Source organism: Boleophthalmus pectinirostris, unplaced genomic scaffold, assembly GCF_026225935.1.
Source record: "Boleophthalmus pectinirostris isolate CB_2022bp ecotype Guang Dong unplaced genomic scaffold, ASM2622593v1 HiC_scaffold_14, whole genome shotgun sequence".
Lineage (NCBI taxonomy): Eukaryota > Metazoa > Chordata > Actinopteri > Gobiiformes > Gobiidae > Boleophthalmus > Boleophthalmus pectinirostris.
In genome coordinates this window covers 32,546,342-32,569,080 of record NW_026571047.1, presented here as the reverse complement: position 1 = coordinate 32,569,080, position 22,739 = coordinate 32,546,342, and the positions used below count along the sequence as shown (strand labels likewise).

General features: G+C 41.4%; 1 protein-coding gene across 1 annotated transcript; it reads right to left on the bottom strand.

Moving 5' to 3' along the window:
• Positions 1 to 1,056: 1,056 nt before the first annotated feature.
• Positions 1,057 to 21,548, bottom strand: LOC110166451 (uncharacterized). Its single transcript, XM_020931691.2, is given in 8 exon segments — positions 1,057 to 1,945; positions 3,212 to 3,236; positions 3,238 to 3,405; positions 5,894 to 6,031; positions 8,443 to 8,628; positions 13,100 to 13,188; positions 17,128 to 17,211; positions 21,143 to 21,548. Coding segments are annotated over 8 exon segments (1,293 nt in total). The 5' UTR covers positions 21,444 to 21,548; the 3' UTR covers positions 1,057 to 1,643.
• Positions 21,549 to 22,739: the final 1,191 nt, after the last annotated feature.

The following is a 22,739-nucleotide window of genomic DNA, read 5'->3' as shown; positions in this document are numbered from 1 at the left end:
TTGACCTAGTTTTAGTGTAGTGTGTGTGTAAAAGCTGTTTGATGTCAGAATAACTAAATGTGCTCCCTCGTGCACAGAATTATTTGTCTTGACGATAAAAAGACAAAGCAGAAAAAGTAAATATACAAATATATTTGATCACTTGAATTGTAGAAGCAGTGAGAGAATGTTGAGTGAACAGCTCTGTGCACCTCCAGTCTCTCTGCATTATATTCACAAGTGCTGGGACATTTCACAATTTTAAATCACAAAACTCACCACAAATCACAAGACATCATCTTAAAATATACTAGTTATATTTTTATTGACACTGAGCAGTTTTGTTTTTCCCAAAATTACTGGTGAGACACTGGTGTCCTCAGACTTGTCCTGGTCCTGGTTTAGTCCTGGTGTTGGTAAAAGCCCAGTCCTGGTTTATCCTGGATCCAGTCCTGTTTAGTCCTGGTTTATCCTCCAAAGTCCTGGTTTAGGTCCTGGTTTAGTCCTGGTTTAGTCCTGGTCCTGGTTTAGTCCTGGTTTTTGGTCCTGGTTTAGTCCTGGTTTAGGTCCTGGTTTAGTCCTGGTTTGGTCCTGGTTTAGTCCTGGTTTAGTCCTGGTTTGGTCCTGGTTTAGTCCTGGTTTGGTCCTGGTTTAGTCCTGGTTTGAAGTAAATAAAAGAAGTCTAACTGGACTTGGACTTTCTGGGGTTTTTGTTTTAATTTCCCCATGATCCCAAGCAGAGTGAAGTATTTATCTGTGATGTGTCCTAAATACCAAAATCCTGATTCTGGCCAAAGAAGATTCTTTGTTTCCCTGTTGACTCTTTAGCGACACCTACAAACCAAACCAAACCTCCTCCACGTCCCAGTGGCGCCTCCCAGAGCTGAAACCTTCTCAACCCAGAAATATAGAATCTCCAGAGAATCTCTCTGGATTCTCGAGGAAAGGGAGAGAATGTGAGCTGTATAAGAACTGTGACTGGTCTCACTTAAACTACATCCAGGAGGTTATAATCAGAAACTCCTGGCTGCAATCAGGGCAGTTCTGCGTGATGTCACCAAGTACTAAAAACTGCAGTGGTCGCCAAAGCCAGGACACAATTTTTATTTATTTTTTACAAAAAATCTGCAGATTTACCTAATTAGCACAAAAAATGCCAAAAGGAATCAGGAACAGCTATGCAAACATCATATATACAATTAAGTAGTGAAAAATAGATTGAGTTGATTCAGTGTTTAGTTTCACTTTCTATTTCCATGGAATCAGCAGTTGACTTTCCACACCCAGAAAGTTACATATTGTCACTTTAACACAGAATGGAGTTGTGTTTTTGTTTCATTCACACGTTTGAGCAACTCTTTATTATTAATCTGTCTACATCTCCGAAGCTCAAAACGCTCTGTTCCACCTTGTGATGTCATGAAGCGGCAGTTTTCAAGTCAACAGCTGCGTTTTACTTTTAGTTCAGTTAGAGAATCCAGGCAATTCCAGGCTGAATGTATTACCACGTGACATCACAAGGTGGAACAGAGTGTTGCAGGGTTTGTGTGTTAAACGTGTGTGAATGAAACAAAACAAAACACAACTCCAGGTCTGTTTGTGATGAGGAAACTACATCATAAGAGATCAGAAAATAGCGTAATATTGGCCCATTTTAATTTAAACTAAGCTTTGTTCCTCTCCTCCATGATCCGTGCGGCCACAAACTGCATCTTCTTTACGGCCCAGTGGGTGTCTTCAGTGGAGACGTCCAGGTGCCACACGGCTCTCACAGAGTTCTCGAAGTGCGGGTACATCAGGACCTGCACGGCCTGTCCCAGCGCGGACTGCTCCCCCTGCTGGACGTCAGACATGCGAGCGCAGAACTCGGCGGGGCTCAGACCGGGATCGAGTCTGAACCTCACGATGTTGGTCTCCACCGCGGACATGTCGACAGAGAAGAGGTCCGAGGAGCAGTCGAGCAGAGCTGAAGGGAAAGAAGAAAACAGAATTAGTATGATTTGAAAAAGCGTGATGCGGAAGGTCTGCCACCGTTACAGGTCAGATGTGTGGAGAGGCGAGCAGAATGCCTGTTTAGAATTGCCAATCTCTACTGAATTAAAGGTAAAATGTGGCTGATCACTTGAAACGACTGCTTCATGAGTTGGAACAGAGCATTTTGAGCTTTAGGTACCATATTTTTTGGACTATAAGTCGCTCTGGAGTACAAGTCTCACCAGCCAAAAAATGCATAATGAAGAAGAAAAAAACATATATAAGTCGCACTTTTTGGGGGAAACAGGAACTAATATTTCCTGTTGAAAGTCAAGTTGTAATAAAAACAATAGAAGAGAGAACAACAGACTGTTAACGTCACATATGAACAGTTCTTCAGATAAACTATAACATAAACAACAGAACAGAACAAGTTTAACAAACTCTCCATCTCACTCCAAATCACTAAATCCATTCAATTCTTCATCCTCGGTGTCACTTCTGAACAACTCCTCGACCTCCGGAGGTAAACAGAGCGACGCAAACTCTTCTGTGTCGCTGGCGTCAGACTCAGCATCAGTTCCAGTTAGAATTATTCGGGTCTTTCTGAATCCCGACAGGATGGTTTCGGTGTCACTGAAGTCCAGACTTTGTCCATCCATCCAGTGACTTCAGGAAAGTTTCATGGTGCATCCTCCCGCTGTCACAAGTTTCTCTCTCACTCCAAACTTTCTTTCTGCTGCTCGATTATCGTTTTCAGCTGCAGATTTCACGACTTGCAGTTTGTAATCTGCAAAATCTGATTTTGTTTTTGGGTTCATTTGTGTTCAGTCTTCTCAGTCTTTGTCTTTATAAGTTTGTTTAAATGTTAAATTGTTCAGTGGTGCAGAAGTAATGGTGCGATCGACTGACATGATACAGACAGGACAGAGGCTCTTTCTGCAGGAGACATGCGCAGTAGAGCCAAGTGACAGTGGTGCAGGAGGAACAGGAGCAGCAGATACTCACACACAAGACTAGAACCTCTCCACACTTCACTCAAACATTTTAATATAGAAGTCGCAGGAAACACCCAAACCATGAAAAAAAAAGTGCAACTTATAGTCCAAAAAATACGGTATGTAGACAGACTAATAATAAAGGATTACTTAAAACATGTGGGAATAAAATAAAACACAACTCCAGCTGTTTTTATCGAGGTAACAGCAACATTTAAAGCTAAAGTCTGCGTAATATAGGACCTATAAATAAACCAAACCTTGAGCGAATATTTTGGCGTTCCTTGTGGTCCTCCTCCAGTCTGTTCACCATCTTCAGTAAAGACAGTTTTCCAGCTGCAGCTAAAATCCCAGCCTGCCTCATGCCTCCTCCCAAAACCTTCCGACACCTCGCCGCTCTGGAGATGAACTCGCTGGGACCGGCCAGAACGGAGCCGACCGGAGACCCGAGACCCTGAGGAGAAAATGTTATAAAAATGTTATAAAATCTTTACCAGATCAAACTGTTTGAACTTTTTGGTTGGCGGTCTGTCCGTTTATTCAATCACAGGTGGTTTTAGAGCTCAAAATACCTAGAAAAACAACATTCTGACTGTGAGCGGGGTCGCCTCTCCACAGATCTGACCTGTAACTTGATCTGGTTTGGTCACACACAGACAGAAAGGTTTAATGCCGCACTGTGGAACATTCCAGACAAAGTAATAACACCTCCACAAAGAACGAGTGGGTATTATTTTGAACTTTCTCACTCAAATCCCTCATCAAATACATGTCTGAAGTGTTGTTGTTTTTTTTAAGTCATCCATGCATGTTTGGGTAATCTAGTGATCTCTCTCGAGCCCTACTTGAACCCTCCTGACAGTTAGCAGTACAAGCTTGTACGAGGCTCCGCCCACAAGCCTACTTAACCCATACAGCAATTTATTCATGAAGGAATATGATAACAATGTACAGGAGCATGATACAAAACAATACACTACAACTTCACAAACCTGATGCAATGTGCAGTAGTTTCAGTAGGGGGATGCATGCTTCTGTGCATTAAAAATCATATATCTGAGGCCCTGTTCACATGAGAACACTTACAGGTAAAAACGTCAAAATATTTTATCGGAAGTGTCTTTCGTTTAGACGGTGACGGCGTTTTTGGGGCTTAAAAATGCAAAAATCTGAAACCCTCCAGAGTGGAAAAGTTGAGTACGCTCTGCCGTAGTGTTTCCGTCTACACTGCCCAAGACGCAAAACTCTGGTCAGATCTGCTCAGGTCGCGTACGTGTTTACATCACAAACAAACATGGCAGCTCTAATAAACTCACAGGAGGCTCCCAACAAATGTAGAGAATCTGCAGAGATACGATTAGTGAACAGAGAAGGATCTGCAATTATCTCGCGTCAGACAGCAAGCATAGCCAAACGAATTCCACACACTTCTGCGTCACCGTATGCACGCAGATTTGAATGAATGAATGAATATTTATTCGGACAGTAATACATAAAACATAAATAAAAATGTAAATTCATAGATATAACACAAAAAGTAAATATTTCTATTCTATGATAACAGGCAAAATAAATGTTACACTGAATTTCCGACAAAGGAGTGGGAGGAAGTAAATATTTATTTAACCCCACTCCTTTTTTATACCTTCCCAAATGAACAAAGAACACATACAGACTTCTCATTTCCTGTACAATATAAGCAATAATTGCACAGTACCCGCATTGCATTACAAATCTAATCCATTTCCTCCTGAAAACACTTGTCTAACACTTCTGTTCAGACCGTCGTCATATAAACCTCAAGTATTGATCCACATTTCACAAATAATAATAACAACACAGTTTTGACTTGTATCAAAACTAGAAGTGCAGAGCTCTGATCTTTGAACACTTAAGTCTCAGAGCGAGAGGTTTTACTTTAGACAGGAAACATCTGACGCGATCGCGCTCACAACTTTATATCCTAGTGCTGTCAAGTGATTAAAAAAATGGAGAGATTAATTATGATCTGTAATTAATTAATCAAATTAATCTCTTTTTTAATCTCACCAAAAAATTGCTGAGAAAAGCCTCAACTTGAGGTATTTTCATTTGAATTAATTATTACATTATTTTCATACTATCATTAACATTTTTATATAAGTATCATTATTATTATTACTGTTACTAATCTGCATAAATAAATTCAACTTTACGACATATAAACCATCACCACTAGAGCCACATCAGCCCGTCTGACATTATCATGTGTTTAATGCAGCTTTGCACAAGTCTCACAGAAACAAAACTTAAAACCGCATGACTAATTTGCATAAACTAAGCGAGAAAAGAAAAAAAAATGCTCTTGTGTTGCTGATGCTGTTCAGCTTCTGTGGGACTAAAGGACACGACTCAGTGGAATATGAGTGATGTTTCTGTGACAGAGGGATGTTGATGCTGAAGGTGAGTCTGTTCTGTGTTTGTGTCGCGATGTTTTCAGAGATCAGACGTGTGCAGGTTTATCGCAGACGCGGCAGGAACGGGAATGAAAATTACAATTCTTTGCGGGAGCGAGCGGAGCAGGACTGCACAGTGCGAGACTGTGTCCTAACAACACATAAAAACAGATTTTATAATAAGGCAACTCGCGTACAAAAACAGTAAAGTTAGAGATTAAAAATAAGATTAACGCGATTAAAAAACATAACGCTCTAAATATGACTGTAATTAATTCATCGCAATTAACGCTGTAATTTGACACCCCTATTATATCCTGTGACAAATCCCGCTGCAGTCTTTGTGATCAGAGATTTAAAATTTTAGAAGATTGTCCTCGAGTCTGTGGTGTGTGCTTTTTGTTACACATTTAAAAATCGTTTAAGACTGAAAAATCCTGTAGTGTGCATCAGCTTTAACTCTACCCACCTCTGCTTGAAATGACTGAAATTAGATCTTTGCCTTACCTTGGACAGACACACGCTGACTGTGTGCGTGTGTTGCAGAATCGTTTTGACGGACACTCCCAGAGCCACTGCGGCGTTCATGACTCTGGCCCCGTCCATGTGAACCTTCAGGTCGTACTTATCCGCCAAACTGCGCAGCTGAGGAACACAAAAACAATTACTCAGCAAAAGACTAAACTGATAAACTTGCTTATTTGCTTTAAAGGTTGTATAGAGGATTTTTTTAAGGGAAGAGAAATACAGCGACAGTCCTTGTGCGCATTCAGAATTACTGTTGAAGTTTCCTGTCTAGAAGTAATTCAGCGACCGACGCGTCAGTTTTTAGACGCTTCGTCTGCTTCGGTCGCGCCATCGCTGGACAAGATCTCCAAGAATCACCTCAGGAGACTTTGCTCCTTTTCCTCTTCTCTTCTTCTTTCAGCGACCTCAAAAACTGACTTTCTTTTGCGGCGAACCGGTCGTGGATTCTCGTCCGCCGTCGTGACAAACTTTGTGTGAAATGCGAGGAAGCGACAGTTCGAAAAAGCCTCTAAGAACCGCCGCGTAAACCACGTAATCCCCGCACTCCGACGAGTCAGTTATACTAGGGAGTTTGATTGACAACCCAACAGCCAATAGAAAATGAGGGAGCCTCGTTTTCTATTGGCTGATGTTTATCTGGCCTCAACACGTCCACAGTTGATAGATTTTAGTTTTTTTTTTTTTGGTCATCATAATTACAAAGCTGCTGCGTCTCTGTAATGGTATTTTAATCTTTCACTGACAGTTTGAAACTAAAAAAAATCCTCCATACAACCTTTAAAAAGTTCCATCAAACGCTTTTCTCCATGGTTATTGCTTTGTCTGGAATGTTTCACGGTGTGGCTTTAAACCTTTCTATCTTCATGAGGACCAAACCAGACCAAGTTACAGGTCAGATCTGCGGAGAGGCGACCCCCGCTCACAGTCACAATGTTGTTTTTCGAGGTATTTTTGAGCTTTAAAACCACCTGTGATTGAATAAAAGTAAAGTAGAGCTGTTTAATGTCACGCCGTGGAACATTCCAGGCAGAGCAACGACGTATCCATAGAAACAAGCATCTGACGGATCTCCACTGAAGAAGTTACACAGTGCACCTTTAATGTCTAACTATATAATTAACAGCATTATTATCTGTATGTTGTGGGGGTGGTTATATGCATCATTTTTTGTGTTTTTATTTTTGTTATTTGCTGTTTAACTGTCAGACTGCAGACTTGTTGACCTGGTTTATGATTCGTATCTCTGTACTTATTGGGCCTGTCCACATGAAACAAAAACACTGGCACTTACTTCTCTGTTTTATATAAACAAGGTGATATTTACGCAACAGATTCAGGAAGTGGTGACCTTAACAACTGCAGGGACGTGATTGTTGAAAGCTGAAAGGACTTAAAGACGTAAGATTAACAGTGTTGTGGAGTAACAGATTACATGTACCAGAGTTATGTAATCAGAGTACAAATTGATGAGTAACTGTATTCAGTTACAGTTACTGTTTCAGTGAGTGGTAATTGGATTACAGTTATTTTGTTAAAATAAATGGATTACACAGAGGGATTTACCTGTTTTTACATTTTGGGCTATATCCCCCTTTTTTTTTTTTTTTTGTAATTCCATTCATTGCCGGACACTAAACCAGGTCTAAAACCAGGACTAAACCAAGTCTAAACCAGGTCTAAACCGGGTCTAAACTGGGTCTAAAACGGGACTAAACCAGGTCTAAACCAGGTCTAAACCAGGTCTAAACTAGGTCTAAACCAGGTCTAAACCAGGACTAAACCGGGTCTAAACTGGGTCTAAACCGGGTCTAAACCAGGTCTAAAACCAGGTCTAAAACCAGGTCTAAACCAGGACTAAACCAGGTCTAAACCAGGTCTAAAACCAGGACTAAACCAGGACTAAACCAGGTCTAAACCAGGTCTAAACCAGGACTAAACCTGCGGAGTGTACGAGTGTCTATGGCTGCGTTCAGACTGCAGCCTGAAGTGACCCAAATCCAATTTTTTGGCCTTCTATGTTCCTGTATCTGATCTTTTAATGACAGATTCGTGTATGGGGCGCTCTGGATTGTGGCGCGTGGTCGTTTTTTTGATGCGGTTAGAGGCTTAAGAGCGCGTCTAACAGCCCGGAAAATACGGTAAATAAAACTACCTATCGTCGAGCGAACAAATCCTAATGCTGCGGGGTCAGACGGTTTCTACGAAGTGAAACCGGTTGATGAATCAGACTCCAGCCCTCCACCTGAAATTATGAGTGTCACAGATCCATAACTGACAAGATGATTATTTCTGAATCTTAAGGGGGCAGATCCACAAACTCACCGTATGAAAAACGTTCTGAATTGTGATGGAAATTTTAAACTATTTTATTTACGATGACAGGAAAGATGCTGAGCTTTGTACCAGTTTTAGTTTCATGTGAATAGGCCCAGTAATTACAGACATACGGTTAAAACATCTGCATTTTAACACTTTAAACAGCATTTAAACTATATATTTTTAAACATAAAAGTTTTAGTGGTCCGTACCTCCTTGAGGAAGCTGAGCGGCAGCACGCGTCCTCCCTGGATGTTGTGGGTGTTCTCCACACAGATGAGCCTGGACCGTGGATAGTGAGGATCGGGAAAACCGTGTCGGATTTTAGACTCGAGTTGTTTCAGGTCGAAGGTTCCATCGGGGAGAGTGGTCACTGTGGTGGAGTGGACGCCTGCCAGCTGGATTATGAAATACATACATTTATGAAGCAAAATGAATTTGATTTGGCCTAGGATACACACGTATTTCTCCCTATGCAAGGTTTAAAAATGCACGAAAAAACAAACATCTAATTCCACACAGTCCAACAGTTCCTTGTATAACTTGTGTCCCTTGAACCGCACGTGCTGCACTTCTTAGTAGGTTAAGATCCCAAGATACGATGTTAAAAACTGAGCTCAAAAAACAAAAGGTTTCAAAAAATGCTCAGTGTGTGAGCCAGGTAGCCACAAGAGCAGCAAATCACTCCGTTGCCGTAGGAGTGTATGTCCATCCATTTGAAATGCACAGAGAATTTATGTGCAAGGAAGTCAGACAGTTTAAATACAGATTAAACAAAAATATGTTGACATTTCTTCTTATCATATAAAACATAATGTGTAATATAAAGACGTTTTGGCCACATGAACATTCCTTGGTAACATATTTCTACACATGACATATCGACTGTCCATGAGAAATGAATAGACTAACCTGTCATTTATACTTTAAACAAGATCATTATAAACTAAAAGTGCATCCACACTTGTCCTGGTTTGGTCCTGGTTTGAGCCAATCTTACTGGATCAAAGAATCTCCAAAAAGAGCTTGATCTGTTTTAGTCTTGGTTTAGTCCTGGGTCAGATCTGGCACAGATCCTGATGTTGTTGGTTTGACACTCAGCAGCAGCAGTGGGTCCCACATAAAAAGATGGGAACAGTTTCTCTTTGGGAATGTCTTTATGAGTGTAAATAAGAGACATGTCACTGAAGTCATAGAAGGAAACTGTCCCACTGTCACAGTCCAACTGGACTCGGACTTCCCAGAGTTTTGAGACTTTCTGGAGTGCCCCAGTGGTTTTGTGTAGTCTTCCCAGATTGAAACCTACAGAACCAATCTCTCTGGATTCTTGGGGACCTGGAGGTCTGCCCAGGTGTCAGATTGTCCGACAGACATGGATGTGCAGTGTTTGGGTCCAGAACCACAGGACTGTCCTGGACCATCTCTCCCATCTTCTTCCAGACCCTGTAGGCCAGGTTTCCCAGGACTTTGGCCTGGTTGAGGAGCAGTCCGGGCCCCAGAGGAGGGAGGGGGTCTGGGGGCTCATTTGGGCTGTAGGAGCGGAGGAAGTCCTTGGCTTTCTTCTCCAGCTGCTTCTCCAGTGCTGCTGTGTCTCTCTGTAGCTCTGCTCCAGAGTCTGGGCCTCTGCTTTGTGCCTCCTCAGATCCTCCACCTGAGACTGGAGCTGCTCCTTCAGGTCCCTCTCTGCCTGCTCCAGAGGCACCACCGTGTCGGGCCTCGTCTGTGCAGAACAGAGGGGGCACCTCTGGGTGAGACCTGCAGACTGCAGCTCTGTCCTGTGACTTCAGTTTGTCACTGAAAGTTATACACAGCTCCTTTAAGGCAAAGTTTACCCCAAGCCCCTTCGAGGATTTCCTCCTGCAGAAGAGGCAGTTCTTGGTGTTGTTCTTGTCCCAGTATCCATGGAGACAGTCGGAGCAGAAGCTGTGGTTACAGCCCAGAGTCACCGGCTCTTTAAAGGTCTCCAGACACACAGCACAGGTCAGATAGTCCTCCACTGCTGCAAACTGCTCAGCCATCTCTGCTCTGGACTCACTCGGAGAAAACTCTCGGTTTAAGTGAAGAGATTCATGAAGTGGAGGCAGGGTTAGTAGATTTAGCCGCTGTATTTCACTTCCCAATTCACACATCACATCATCAGCAGCAGCAGCAGCAGCAGCAGCAGCAGCAGCAGAGGGCGTGTTCTTAAAGGGGCAGAGGGCAGTAACAGGATCATGACTCAGACTGTGTGAGCGCTCACCTCTCTGTGCAGGTCACAGGACAGTGGATGTGCTGTAACATTTAAGGAGGACCCCCCTGATTTGGACTTGGTTTAGTCCTAGTCCAGTCCCATTTTCATATGCTGAATATGCTCCTAAACAAACAACCGGCCCTTAAACAACTTTTTATAAAACATAACTGGTTGAGAGTTTAGATTTACTTTTTGAATTTTGAATTTCAATTAAGAACGAAAAACAATAAAATGGGAAAACAGTTTGTTATTTCACTATAACATTTTAGTGTCAAGCCTAAAAACTACTTCTACTTCCAATATTTAATTTAAAGTTTATTTCAAATGCCACCAATCAAAAAACACGGTCACAGGGTCTATTTTAATTTTGATATTTTATTCTCTCTGGTTTATCTGAAGTTCTGCTGCTTAGTGAAGTGAATTAGTGTTAGTTTATTTTATTTTATTTACTTAATTCAGTTTATTGCTGCTTCCTGTTCCTCATCTTGGAGTTTAACAAAAGTAAATGCGTCACTATAAAAGAAGAGGACCTGTCTGTTGTTAGTTGTTGAAATTGCAACGACTTCTCAGGTAAGTCCGTCGTGTACGTACGTCTTCCTCTTTACTTTTTGTTTTCTACATTTCTCCTCACACTGGCTCTTAATCAAACAAAGCAATAATTAAAAAAACATATGAATCTAGTAAATACACTTTTAAGAGCCCATATTACGATATTTTCTGATCCATGTTTTAATGTTGATTCTCATGAAAAACAAACCTGGAGTTGTGTTTTGTTTCATTCACACGTTGATCACACAAACTCTGCATATTTAGTCTGTGTTCTTCTCTCAAACAGAAAACGCTCAACCCTGGAATTACCGTATTTTTTGGACTATACGTTGCACTTTTTTTCATGGTTTGGGTGTTTCCTGCGACTTATATATTAAAATGTTTGAGTGAAGTGTGGAGAGGTTCTAGTCTTGTGTGTGAGTATCTGCTGCTCCTGTTCCTCCTGTACCACTGTCACTTGGCTCTACTGCACATGTCTCCTGCAGAAAGAGCCTCTGTTCTGTCTGTATCATGTCAGTCGATCGCACCGTTACTTCTGCACCACTGAACAATTTAACATTTAAACAAACTTATAAAGACGACTGAGAAGACTGAACACAAATGCACCAAAAACTAAATCAGATTCTGCAGATTTACAAACTGCAAGTCGTGAAATCTGCAGCTGAAAACGATAATCGAGCAGCAGAAAGAAAGTTTGGAGTGAGAGAGAAACTTGTGACACTGGGAGGATGCACCATGAAACTTTCCTGAAGTCACTGGATGGATGGACAAAGTCTGGACTTCAGTGACACCGAAACCATCCTGTCGAGATTCAGAAAGACCCGAATAATTCTAACTGGAACTGATGCTGAGTCTGACGACAGCGACACAGAAGAGGAAGCGTCGCTCTGTTTACCTCTGGAGGTAATTACCTGAAGAACTGTTCATATGTGACGTTAACAGTCTGTTGTTCTCTCTTCTATTGTTTTTACTAGAACTTCATTTTACACAGGAAATGTCGGCTCCTGGTCTCTGATTTTATAAATAAATTTCCCACAAAAAGTGCAACTTATATGTTTTTTTCTTCTTCATTACGCATTTTTTGGCTGGTGCGACTTATATTCCGGAGCGACTAAGTCTACGTTCAGACTGCAGCCTGAAGTGACCCAAATCAGATTTTTTGGCCTCTATGTTCCTGTATCTGATCTGTGTCTGAACGACACAGATCAGATTTTTTCAAATGTGACCCAGGACACTTGGATATGTGCTCCTGAAACTGATACATATCTGATCTTTTGACATGCGACTTCAGTGTGAACGGCCAAAGTGCATTCATCCACCTTCACGTTATCAACAAGACACAAACGTCACTATTCTGAGCTGAAGTAGGAGAAAATTGTTAATGAACTCAGTGTCACTGAAGTGAAGCACATCACCACTCACCACTCTTGGCTCCGTCTCCACATCCACACGTTCCTTTCAACGGACGTCGCTGCCGCTGTCCCACAAAACACCACGACCAAAAACCTCGTCCTTCTCCTTCTCAATCTCCTCCTTAAAACAAGTAAGTTGTTCATGTTCTGGCTCCGGCATAAGAGGAACTTTAAAATCTCCAGGTGCTCGATGCTGCGTCCATGTTTGGACAACTTCTGTAAACACAGAGACGCTCGCTGCGGTTGACGTCGTCGTGTCTCCAGTGTCACATGTGGGACACTTTTGGGCTGTTTAATGTTCACACTGGAGTCACATACAAGTCACATTTAACTGGAAATGTGAACGACCTCGAAAAAACATCGGATTTCACAAAAAAATCGGAATTGAGCGTTAAGCCCTGCAGTCTGAACGTAGCCTTATAGTCCGAAAATTACGGTACCAATCTCTACTGAACTTAAAAGGAGCTGTTCACTTGAAAACGAACACTTCATGACATCACCAGGTGGAACAGAGCATTTTGAGCTTTAGAGACGTAGACAGACCAATAATAAAGAGTTACTCAAACGTGAATGAAACAAAACACAAGTCCAGGTCTGTTTTTGAGGAGTTCTGACACAAGAGTCAATTTTGCGTAATCTAGGACCTTTAACGCTTCCATAGTTTGACTTTTGTCTTACCTGTGCACTTCCTCCTTGCTCGTAAATATGCACATGACACAAATCTCCCAATATCATCTCGTCCCCTCGCTCTCTGCAGTGCACCATCACTGTACACACACAATAAGAAGAGTTTATGAGGTTAAAGATTACAGCGTTCAAATCCCTTTACCTCACATGACCTTCTGTCCCATATATTGTAAAACCAACAATGAGTGTCTAAACTGTTTTATGAACCATAGTTTAAGTGTTGAGCATTTGCAGTGAACTGTAGGCAGTTTAATTTGAACTCTATTTTAACAAGATCTGGCCAGAAAGACTTGGTGTAGCTGGAAATACAACATGTGAGGTGTTTTTTGTTTAAAATCAAACTCCTAAACTCAGACCGATCACAGGTTTCTGAAAATGTGCCTGTTTAAATCCATTTTGTGTGTTTTGTTTAAATGAAAAATGGAAAAAAACTGATAACATTTCCCGTTTCTGAAACTTAAACTGCGATGCCGGACTTTTGCACCGCATATGGACTAAACCAGGACTAAACCCTGAGAAGACTGAGACCGGGGACCGGGACTGAGACGAGGACTGAGACCGGGACTGAGACCAGGACTGAGACCAGGACTGAGACCGGGACTGAGACCAAGACTGAGACCGGGACTGAGACCGGGACCAGGCCGGAACTGAGACCGGGATCAGAGAGGGACTGAGACCAGGACTGAGAACAGGACCAAGACTGGGACTGAGAACGGGACCAGACTGGGCCTAGACTGGGCCTAGACCAGGACTAAGAACGGTTTAGTCCTGGTTTAGTCCTGGTTTAGTCCTGGTTTAGTCCTGGTTTAGTCCTGGTTTAGTCCTGGTTCAGTCCTGGTTTCAGTCCTGGTTTAGTCCTGGTTCAGTCCTGGTTCAGTCCTGGTTTAGTCCTGGTTCAGTCCTGGTTCAGTCCTGGTTCAGTCCTGGTTTCAGTCCTGGTTTAGTCCTGGTTCAGTCCTGGTTTAGTCCTGGTTTAGTCCTGGTTTAGTCCTGTCCTGGTTTAGTCCTGGTTCAGTCCTGGTTCAGTCCTGGTTTAGTCCTGGTTCAGTCCTGGTTTAGTCCTGGTTCAGTCCTGGTTCAGTCCTGGTTTAGTCCTGGTTTAGTCCTGGTTTAATCACGTCGTTATCCATTTTTTCAATTTTTCATTTAAACACAAAAAACTGAAAAAACATGATCTGTTTTTTCATTTTGATTTTGGAGACAAATAATGAAGAAAATAGTTGTTTTCTTATTTTTGGTTTTATTTTGAAAAACAACTGAACGAATGACACACAGATTCATGTAGAACTCCCCCGGCGTGACGTCCCTGCGGAGGATCAGAACGATGGGTGAGTTTTTATGATCGTAAACTGATCTGTTGTAAAGTTGTAAAGTCACTTTCACTGACAGCGCCAAAAGATAATTGTTTAATGTGTAACCTGTTTTATAAACTGATAAATGTTATATTCCACTCTGAAAAATCATTTATAGAATAAAGGACTTTTATTTTTTTTTAATCTGTGCTCCTTCTTGTTTAAAAGGCCCATGTTACACAAAACTCTTACCTCTGTCATAATCATGTTTCCTCATCAAAAACAGACCTGGAGTTGTGTTTTTTTTGTTTCATTCACACGTTTAACTAGGACTGGGTATCATTAAGGAAGTTGCCGATACGATACATACCTCGATACACAGGCCACGATATGATACATACCTCGATACAGTGCACTTTCGATTCGATATATTTCAAATCGATTCGATACGGTTCAATAAAAAATAAAGGCTAAATCATGTCTGTGATACTAAAAGTCTTTGTTAAACCACTTTTTGTGCAAAGTTCATATGAAACACAAACATTTTAATCATCAAAACAGTAAAAATATCAAATGTGTTGAATAAATGAGTTTCCTTTCACTCCACAAGCAACAAAACTGTAGCTGTAACAAAATAATTTAGTAAAACACACCTAAAAATACTCTTGGTGAAATATCGATACAGCAGCCCACGATATCGATACTGTATCATCACATTAAACGATACAATATATCGATATTCCGATATTTTTGCACACCTCTACGTTTAACACACAAACCCTGCAGATTTAGGTTGAGATCTTCACTCAAACTACAATACGTGCACTTTGTGATGTCATGAGGTAACAGGAGGTGCTCCACATGTGTTTTTACATTCAACACACCTTCACTAGAATAATTTGGATAATTTCAGACCTGGACTTGCCGAACTCTGCTGAACAAAAGGTAAAAGGTAGAAAGCAGGTCACTGAAAACTACAGCTTCATGACATCACAAGGTGGAACAGAGAATTTTGAGCTTTGGAGATGTAGACAGACAAATAATAAAGAGTTACTCAAACACAACTCCAGGTCTGTTTTTGAGGAACAACAACATTATAACCACTGTTGGGCAAGTTACTTTGAAACTGTAATGTGTTATTTATTACTTATTACTGTCATTTCAAAGTAATTCGTTACATTACAATATTACTGCATTTAAAATGTAAGGCATTACATTACTATTGCATTACTTTAAGTTACTCTCACCAAAATAACTTTTGCGCTGTATATGGACTGAACCAGGACTAAACCAGGACTAAACCAGGACTAAACCAGAGCTGAACCAGGACTAAACTAGAACTGAACTAGGACTAAAACAGGACTCACTGTAGGGACGGGCTCGAAGGTGACGCAGGAGAAAGGAGCGGCTCTGCTCCCACACCTCACGGAGGTAAGAGCGGCTGTCGCCCGATCGCTCTTTATGGACCCTGCTGCTCGGGCTCGCGGCCCTGATTTCAGCAACTATTTGCAGGTACAAGACCCGGTGCAAGAGTCTGTTACAGCGCGTAACTTCTACTTTCCTTCAGCGTGTCCAGAAGTACAACTTTTTGTGTGATGGTTTGCATCTTCCTCTGTCTTTTGGGTGCGAGCGCAGGAGCCTTTGTCGGTGCAGAACGTTTCGTCGACGTTGTGGGTTTCGTCGGGGAGAAAACTTGCAAACATACAGCACTTCAGAATCACACTGATAGAGATTGAACATGTATTTAAATTTGGCAGCTGAACACATTCTGTACTGTACAGGAGACAGGAGTCCCTTGGCCAGTCAGGACGCAGCGGGAGGAACGCAATACACATTCATACAATGTAAAAAAAACAGGGCATGCAAAATTGCACAAAAATAAATAAATAAAAAAATCTGCGAGACAGCGAAAAGTGAACTGCGATAGAGGGAGGGACGAGTGTAAACCAGGTCTAAACCAGAACTGACCCAGGTCTAAACCAGGTCTAAACCAAAACTGACCCAGGTCTAAACCAGGTCTAAACAGCGTGGAGTTCTGTGTTGTCAGTCCTTTCGCCCGCGGTTACCTGAAGGTCTACGAGGGCGCATCTCCGGCGTTTCACCGCTGCTGATATCGAGGTGATTTTAGCGAATTTGTATGAAGAAAAAACCCACCACTTCAATCCAGGTTAAAAAAACACTGTAACGCGCGTTACTCACATTTGTACCGAGTAAAATATTACTATTTTTTCCCCTGTAATGCCGAACATTACTGCGTTACAGCAAAAAGTAATGCATTACTGTAATTCGTTACTTTTATAACGCGTTACTCCCAACACTGATTATAACACGACTTAAACTGAGTTCACAAGAGTAACTTTTGCGTAACGTAGGATGTTTAAAGGCGCTTGTAACTTTGGAGGGTCCACCACCTGCTCGTCTTCAAGGAAATGTGATTGCTTTGTCTAGGATGTCCCACAGTATGGCATTAAACTTATCTGCGTCAATGGAGATAAGTCTGCGATGCCTCCAGGTTAAGTTACAGCTCAGATCTGTGGCGAGGTGAGCTCCTGGAGAAGTTTACAGGATGTGCTCTGAACTTTATCACACTTTTAACATGTTTTGCAAAATTTCATCTCAATACTAGATTTTTTTTTTTTCTTAAATCGTGCTGCTCCACTGCACAAGACGAGAGAGTGAAAGTGTTTTGCATATTGTCCTTTTTTAATTTCCTTTTATTTCTGTTACCTGCGATTAAGTTGCTCATGGTTCCTGAGGGGACGTACAGCGCCGCCTCCATCCCAAACATTTCAGCAGCAAGTTTCTGTAACTCTGCGGAAAAAGAAACAAAACTGTTAGAACTTCTTGACTTTTATTTTTGTAATCTGTGCTCCTTCTTCTTTAAAAAGCCCATATTATGACATTTTCTGATCTGTGTTCTAACGTAGTTTTCTCCTCCAAAACAGATCTGGAGTTAGAGGTGTGCAAAAATATCAGAATATCGATATATCGTATCGTTTAATGTGATGACACAGTATCGATATCGTGGGCTGCTGTATCGATATTTCACCAAGAGTATTTTTAGGTGTATTTTACTAAATTATTTTGTTACAGCTACAGTTTTGTTGCTTGTGGAGTGAAAGGAAACTCATTTATGTGACACATTTGATATTTTTACTGTTTTGATGATTAAAATGTTTGTGTTTCATATGAACTTTGCACAAGAAGTGATTTAACAAAGACTTTTAATATCACAGCCACGATTTAGCCTTATTTTTTATTGAACCGTATCGAATCGATTTGAAATATATCATATCGATTCGAAAGTGCACTGTATCGAGGTATGTATCGTATCGTGGCCTGTGTATCGAGGTATGTATCGTATCGTGGCCTGTGTATCGAGGTATGTATCGTATCGTGGCCTGTGTATCGAGGTATGTATCGTATCGTGGCCTGTGTATCGAGGTATGTATCGTATCGTGGCCTGTGTATCGAGGTGTGTGTATCGTATATCGTGGCCTGTGTATGTATCGAGGTATGTATCGTATCGTGGCCTGTGTATCGAGTGTGTATGTATCGTATCGTGGCCTGTGTATCGATGTAGTATGTATCGTATCGTATCGTGGCCTGTGTATCGAGGTATGTATCGTATCGTGGCCTGTGTATCGAGGTGTGTATCGTATCGTGGCCTGTGTATCGAGGTATGTATCGTATCGTGGCCTGTGTATCGAGGTATGTATCGTATCGGCAACTCCTTAATGATACCCAGCCCTGTCTGGAGTTGTGTTTTTTTGTTTCGTTCACATGTTTGAGTAACTCTTTATTCAAACAGTCAGTGAAGTTAAATACCTCGGCCTCATTCTAAATGAAAATTTCAAATTTATCGTTCACAGAAAATACTTGGCGAAGAAGATTAAAACTAGTCTCAGTGGCTTTTGTTTCATACGTAAAGATCTATCGCTCCACACCTCTAAACTCCTCATGAACGCAGTGATCTTCTCTCATCTGTCTTATTGTATCAGCTCATGGACCCAGGCTCCTCAGACACACTGAAACCTCTTGGTTCATTTTACAAACTGACCCTCCTTGACAAAAAGCCCAAACATCGGCACCGCTGTGAAATACTAAAGAAACATCAACTTTTTAACTACCAATTTTAATCATCTTAAATTCTTTTTTAAGTGTCTTAACTGTGATACATCACTGCACTCAGAATTTGCCAGGACTAGGGACGGGCACTCGATGAAATGTTCTTAATCGATCGTCGGAAGAATTAAGGATCGATTATTGATTAATCATTAACATTTTTATATTAAAATGATCATCATTATTATTACTATCTGCACTAATCTGCATAAATAAATTCAACTTTACGACATATAAACATAACGACTCTAGAGCCACATCAGCCCGTTTATTATAATGTGTTTAATTCAACGAAAACAAAACTTAAAACCACATCGCTAATTTACATAAACTAAGTGAAGATAAAACTCCAGCTCTTGTGTCGCTGATGTGGTTCAACTTCTGTCGGATTAAAAGACATGACTCAGGTGAATACAGGTCAGTGTGACCAGATTTGTGTTTGTCAAACCCAGGACAGCGTACGGGGGGAGGGAGGTTGGGACTCGTCATCCACATTGAGCGACTCTCACCTGGAAAAACTTTTTCCCACTGGACACAGAAACATATGTGCTGCTTTATACACTGTGCACATGGACTCACACTTGTCCCAACGCAACGGAAAGTGTGGAATTTCTTGTACAAATCATCGTTAAATCCACATTTGTGCTTCGGTTCGTTACAGACTGACCCACTGTTTGTGTCTCGCTCCTTCTGATGCAGAGACACATGTACACACCTGTTTGGTCACGACACACACAGCAACATACATTCAGTTTGTCGATTAAAATGAACGTAATCGATGAAATTCTTAATGATCAATTATCGATTAATCGACTAATCATGCCCATCCCTAGCCAGGACCATAAAATGTTCACACAGATCGAACACAAGAGGAGCTACTAGTGATAATTGTGTTGTTTTGGTGTTGTTTCGATGTTCAGGACGACTCTTGGTCAGTCCTCGTTCTCTTTTAAAGGGGCCAGACTGTGGAACGGTTCACCAGCTCATTTAAAATCAGAAACCAATAACAACAAATTTAAAAGGAAATTAAAATTATTGTATGTTTCCAATCAAAAATGCATCAATTGAGAATATACTGTATTTATTTTATCTGTATGTAACTTATGTGTCTTGTGTTCTCTGTTTTTATGCATGTAGTTTATATTTTTATATGGACTTGTGCTAAAACACTCAAAGCAAAACATCTGGCTTGTCTAATGTGATTGTGATGTCTTTAATAAACATAAATAAATAAATAAAAATTGTCTCCAAAGCTCAAAATGCTCTGTTCCACCTTGTGATGTCATGAAGTGGTAGTTTTCAAGTGAACAGCAACGGTTTTATCTTTAGTTCCGTAGAGATGAACAGTTCCGGGGCTGAAATGATCCAGATGATTCTAGTGAAGGTGTGTGGAGTTTAAAAACACACTTTATGACATCACAAAGTGGAAGTGTTTTAGTTTGAGAGAAAAACTGCAGGGTTTGTGAGTTAAACAAGTGTGAATGAAAAATAAAAAATAAAAACACAACTCCAGGTCCAGGTTTGTGACGAGGAAACTGCATTTTAACAGTTTTACTCGTAATTCTTCGCTCTTATCGTTGATGTTTTTATCGCGTGACTTTGATTTGCATCGCGCTGCTCGCTCCAGTGAAACATCTGCAGTGTCGGGGAGTAACAGATTACATGTACCAGAGTTAAGTAATCAGAGTACAAATTATGAGTCACTGTATTCAGTTACAGTTACTGTTTCAGTGAGTGGTAATTGGATTACAGTTACTTTGTTGAAATAAATGGATTAAACAGAGATATTTTCATGTTTTCACATTTTGGGCTAAATCCCCCCCTTTTTTTTCAGTAATTCCACTCATTGCCGGATACTAAACCAGGTCTAAACCAGGTCTAAACCAGGTCTAAACCAGGTCTAAAACTAGATCTAAAGTAGGTCTAAAACCAGGTCTAAAACTAAATCTAAACCAGGTCTAAAACCAGGTCTAAACTAGGTCTAAACCAGGTCTAAAACTAGATCTAAACTAGGTCTAAAACCAGGTCTAAACTAGGTCTAAACCAGGTCTAAACCAAGACTAAAACTAGATCTAAACTAGGTCTAAAACCAGGTCTAAACCAGGTCTAAACCAAGACTAAACCAGGTCTAAAACTAGGTCTAAACCAGGACTAAAACCAGGTCTAAACCAGGTCTAAAGCAGGTCTAAACAAGATCTAAACCAGGTCTAAAACCAGGTCTAAACCAGGTCTAAACTAGGTCTAAAACAAGGACTAAAACCTGGTCTAAACTAGGTCTAAACCAGGATTTAACAGGACTAAATCCTGCTGTGTGGACTGTGTCTCCTCTTCTTCTATCAATAATATTTTTTATTTGGTTCAGTAAAGTTTGGGCTTTTTATTTTCTTTTAGCAGATAAAACTTCTTATGTGAAGATGTTCGAGTCTTTGCTTCTCTACAGCAAATCAAGTAATCCAAAGTATTCAGATTACATTACTCACTTGAAGTAATTTAATGGATTCTGTTACAAACTACATTTTGGTGTATGTAATCTGTAATCTGTAGGGGATTACATTTTAAAAGTCACCTTCCCAACACTGACCATATGTTACTTTAAAAAAACCTTGAGGACTCTTACCGTTCACCGCGGGGTCCTCTCCCATCACGTCGTCCCCCACCTCGGCCTCGCTCATGGCTTTACGCATCTCCGGCCCGGGCCTCGTCACCGTGTCGCTCCGGAGGTCCACCACCCGGGCCCCGGCGCTCCTCTCCGGCTTCGCGGACTTGTAGTAGCCCCTGGTGGTGGTTGTTATGGAGCCGGGGGTGTTTGGGGGAGCTGTGGCGGCCATGTGGCGTCTCTGGACCGGGGTAATCCGCAGGGAAATGCCGCTTCGCTGGACGCACGCGCCGCACCTGCCGAGGAGTGTTTTCAGGAACATTACGCGCGGGATTAAAAATAAAACCGCATCGCTGTTCGGTCCTGGTTTGGACTTTGGAGCGGTCCGAACTGGGAAGGATTGACAGTGAAAGAGCCATGTGACATAAACACGCAATAAGCACGTAGGTCCTCAAGATGGCGCCACTGGACAATAAATCACGCGGCAGGAGACGAGTTGATCGCGTTTTCAATTTCAGTTTTACGAGCCTAATTAAGGTAAAGTTTAAAGGTTGTATGGAGGATTTTTTTTTTTTTTTTTTTTTTAGTTTCAGATTGATTCAGATAAAAGTTTAAAATACCATTACAGAAACGCAGCAGCCTTGGAATTATGATGATCCAAAAAAAAAAAAAAAAGAATGAAAATCTATCAACTGTGGAAGTAGTGAGGCCAGATAAACATCAGCCAATAGAAAACGAGGCTGCCTCTTTATCTATTGGCTGTTAGGTTGTCAATCAAACTTCCTAGTGTAACTGACTCGTCGGCGCGCGGGGATTACGTGGTTTATGCCGTTGGTTTAGAGGCTTTTTTTAAAACTGTAGCTTCGTCGCAGTTTGCACAAAGTTTGTCGCGACGGCGGACGAGAATCCATGACCAGTTCGAAAAGTCGTTTTTTGAGGTCGCTGAAAGAAGAAGAAGAAGAGCGAAGGCGAACTGAGGCGATTCTTGGAGATCTCTTCCAGCGACGGCGCAAATGAAGCAGACGAAGGGTCTAAAAACTGACGCGTCGGTTACTAAATTATTTCCAGACAGGTCACTTCAACAGCGATTCTGAACAGATGTGATTTGTCGAGTAAAGAGGCGGGAGGAGGAGATGTTTCTACTGAGGAGCTGAGGAGGAGGAAGGTGGTGTCACGCCTGCACAAGGACTGTCGCCCTGAACAACCTTTAAAGGTTCACTACGTCACTTGCCTGGTGTAACTCGCTTGGACTAGAATTTTCCACAGTCTAATGATGAACTAATTTATTTTCACGGAGACAAACAAATGACAGCTCCGGGTGTCAACAACAAGTCAGATCTGTGGAGAGGCGAGCCCACTTACTGTAAGAATCAAGACCGGACGACACAACCACATGACGCTAATTTAAAAAATATTTGTGGTAAATTTGTATGTTATTCACTTGTAAATGTTAAATGGCCGTACATAATCGTCTTCATCATCTTTATTCCAGACTCATGGTCCATTTTTTAAAACAAACAAGGACAGAGACAAAACAAAACAACAAATATTTATGTGTTTAAAAGATGACCACACCAGTGACTCCGCATGTTGGACTGATCTTCTTATAGGTGAGTTT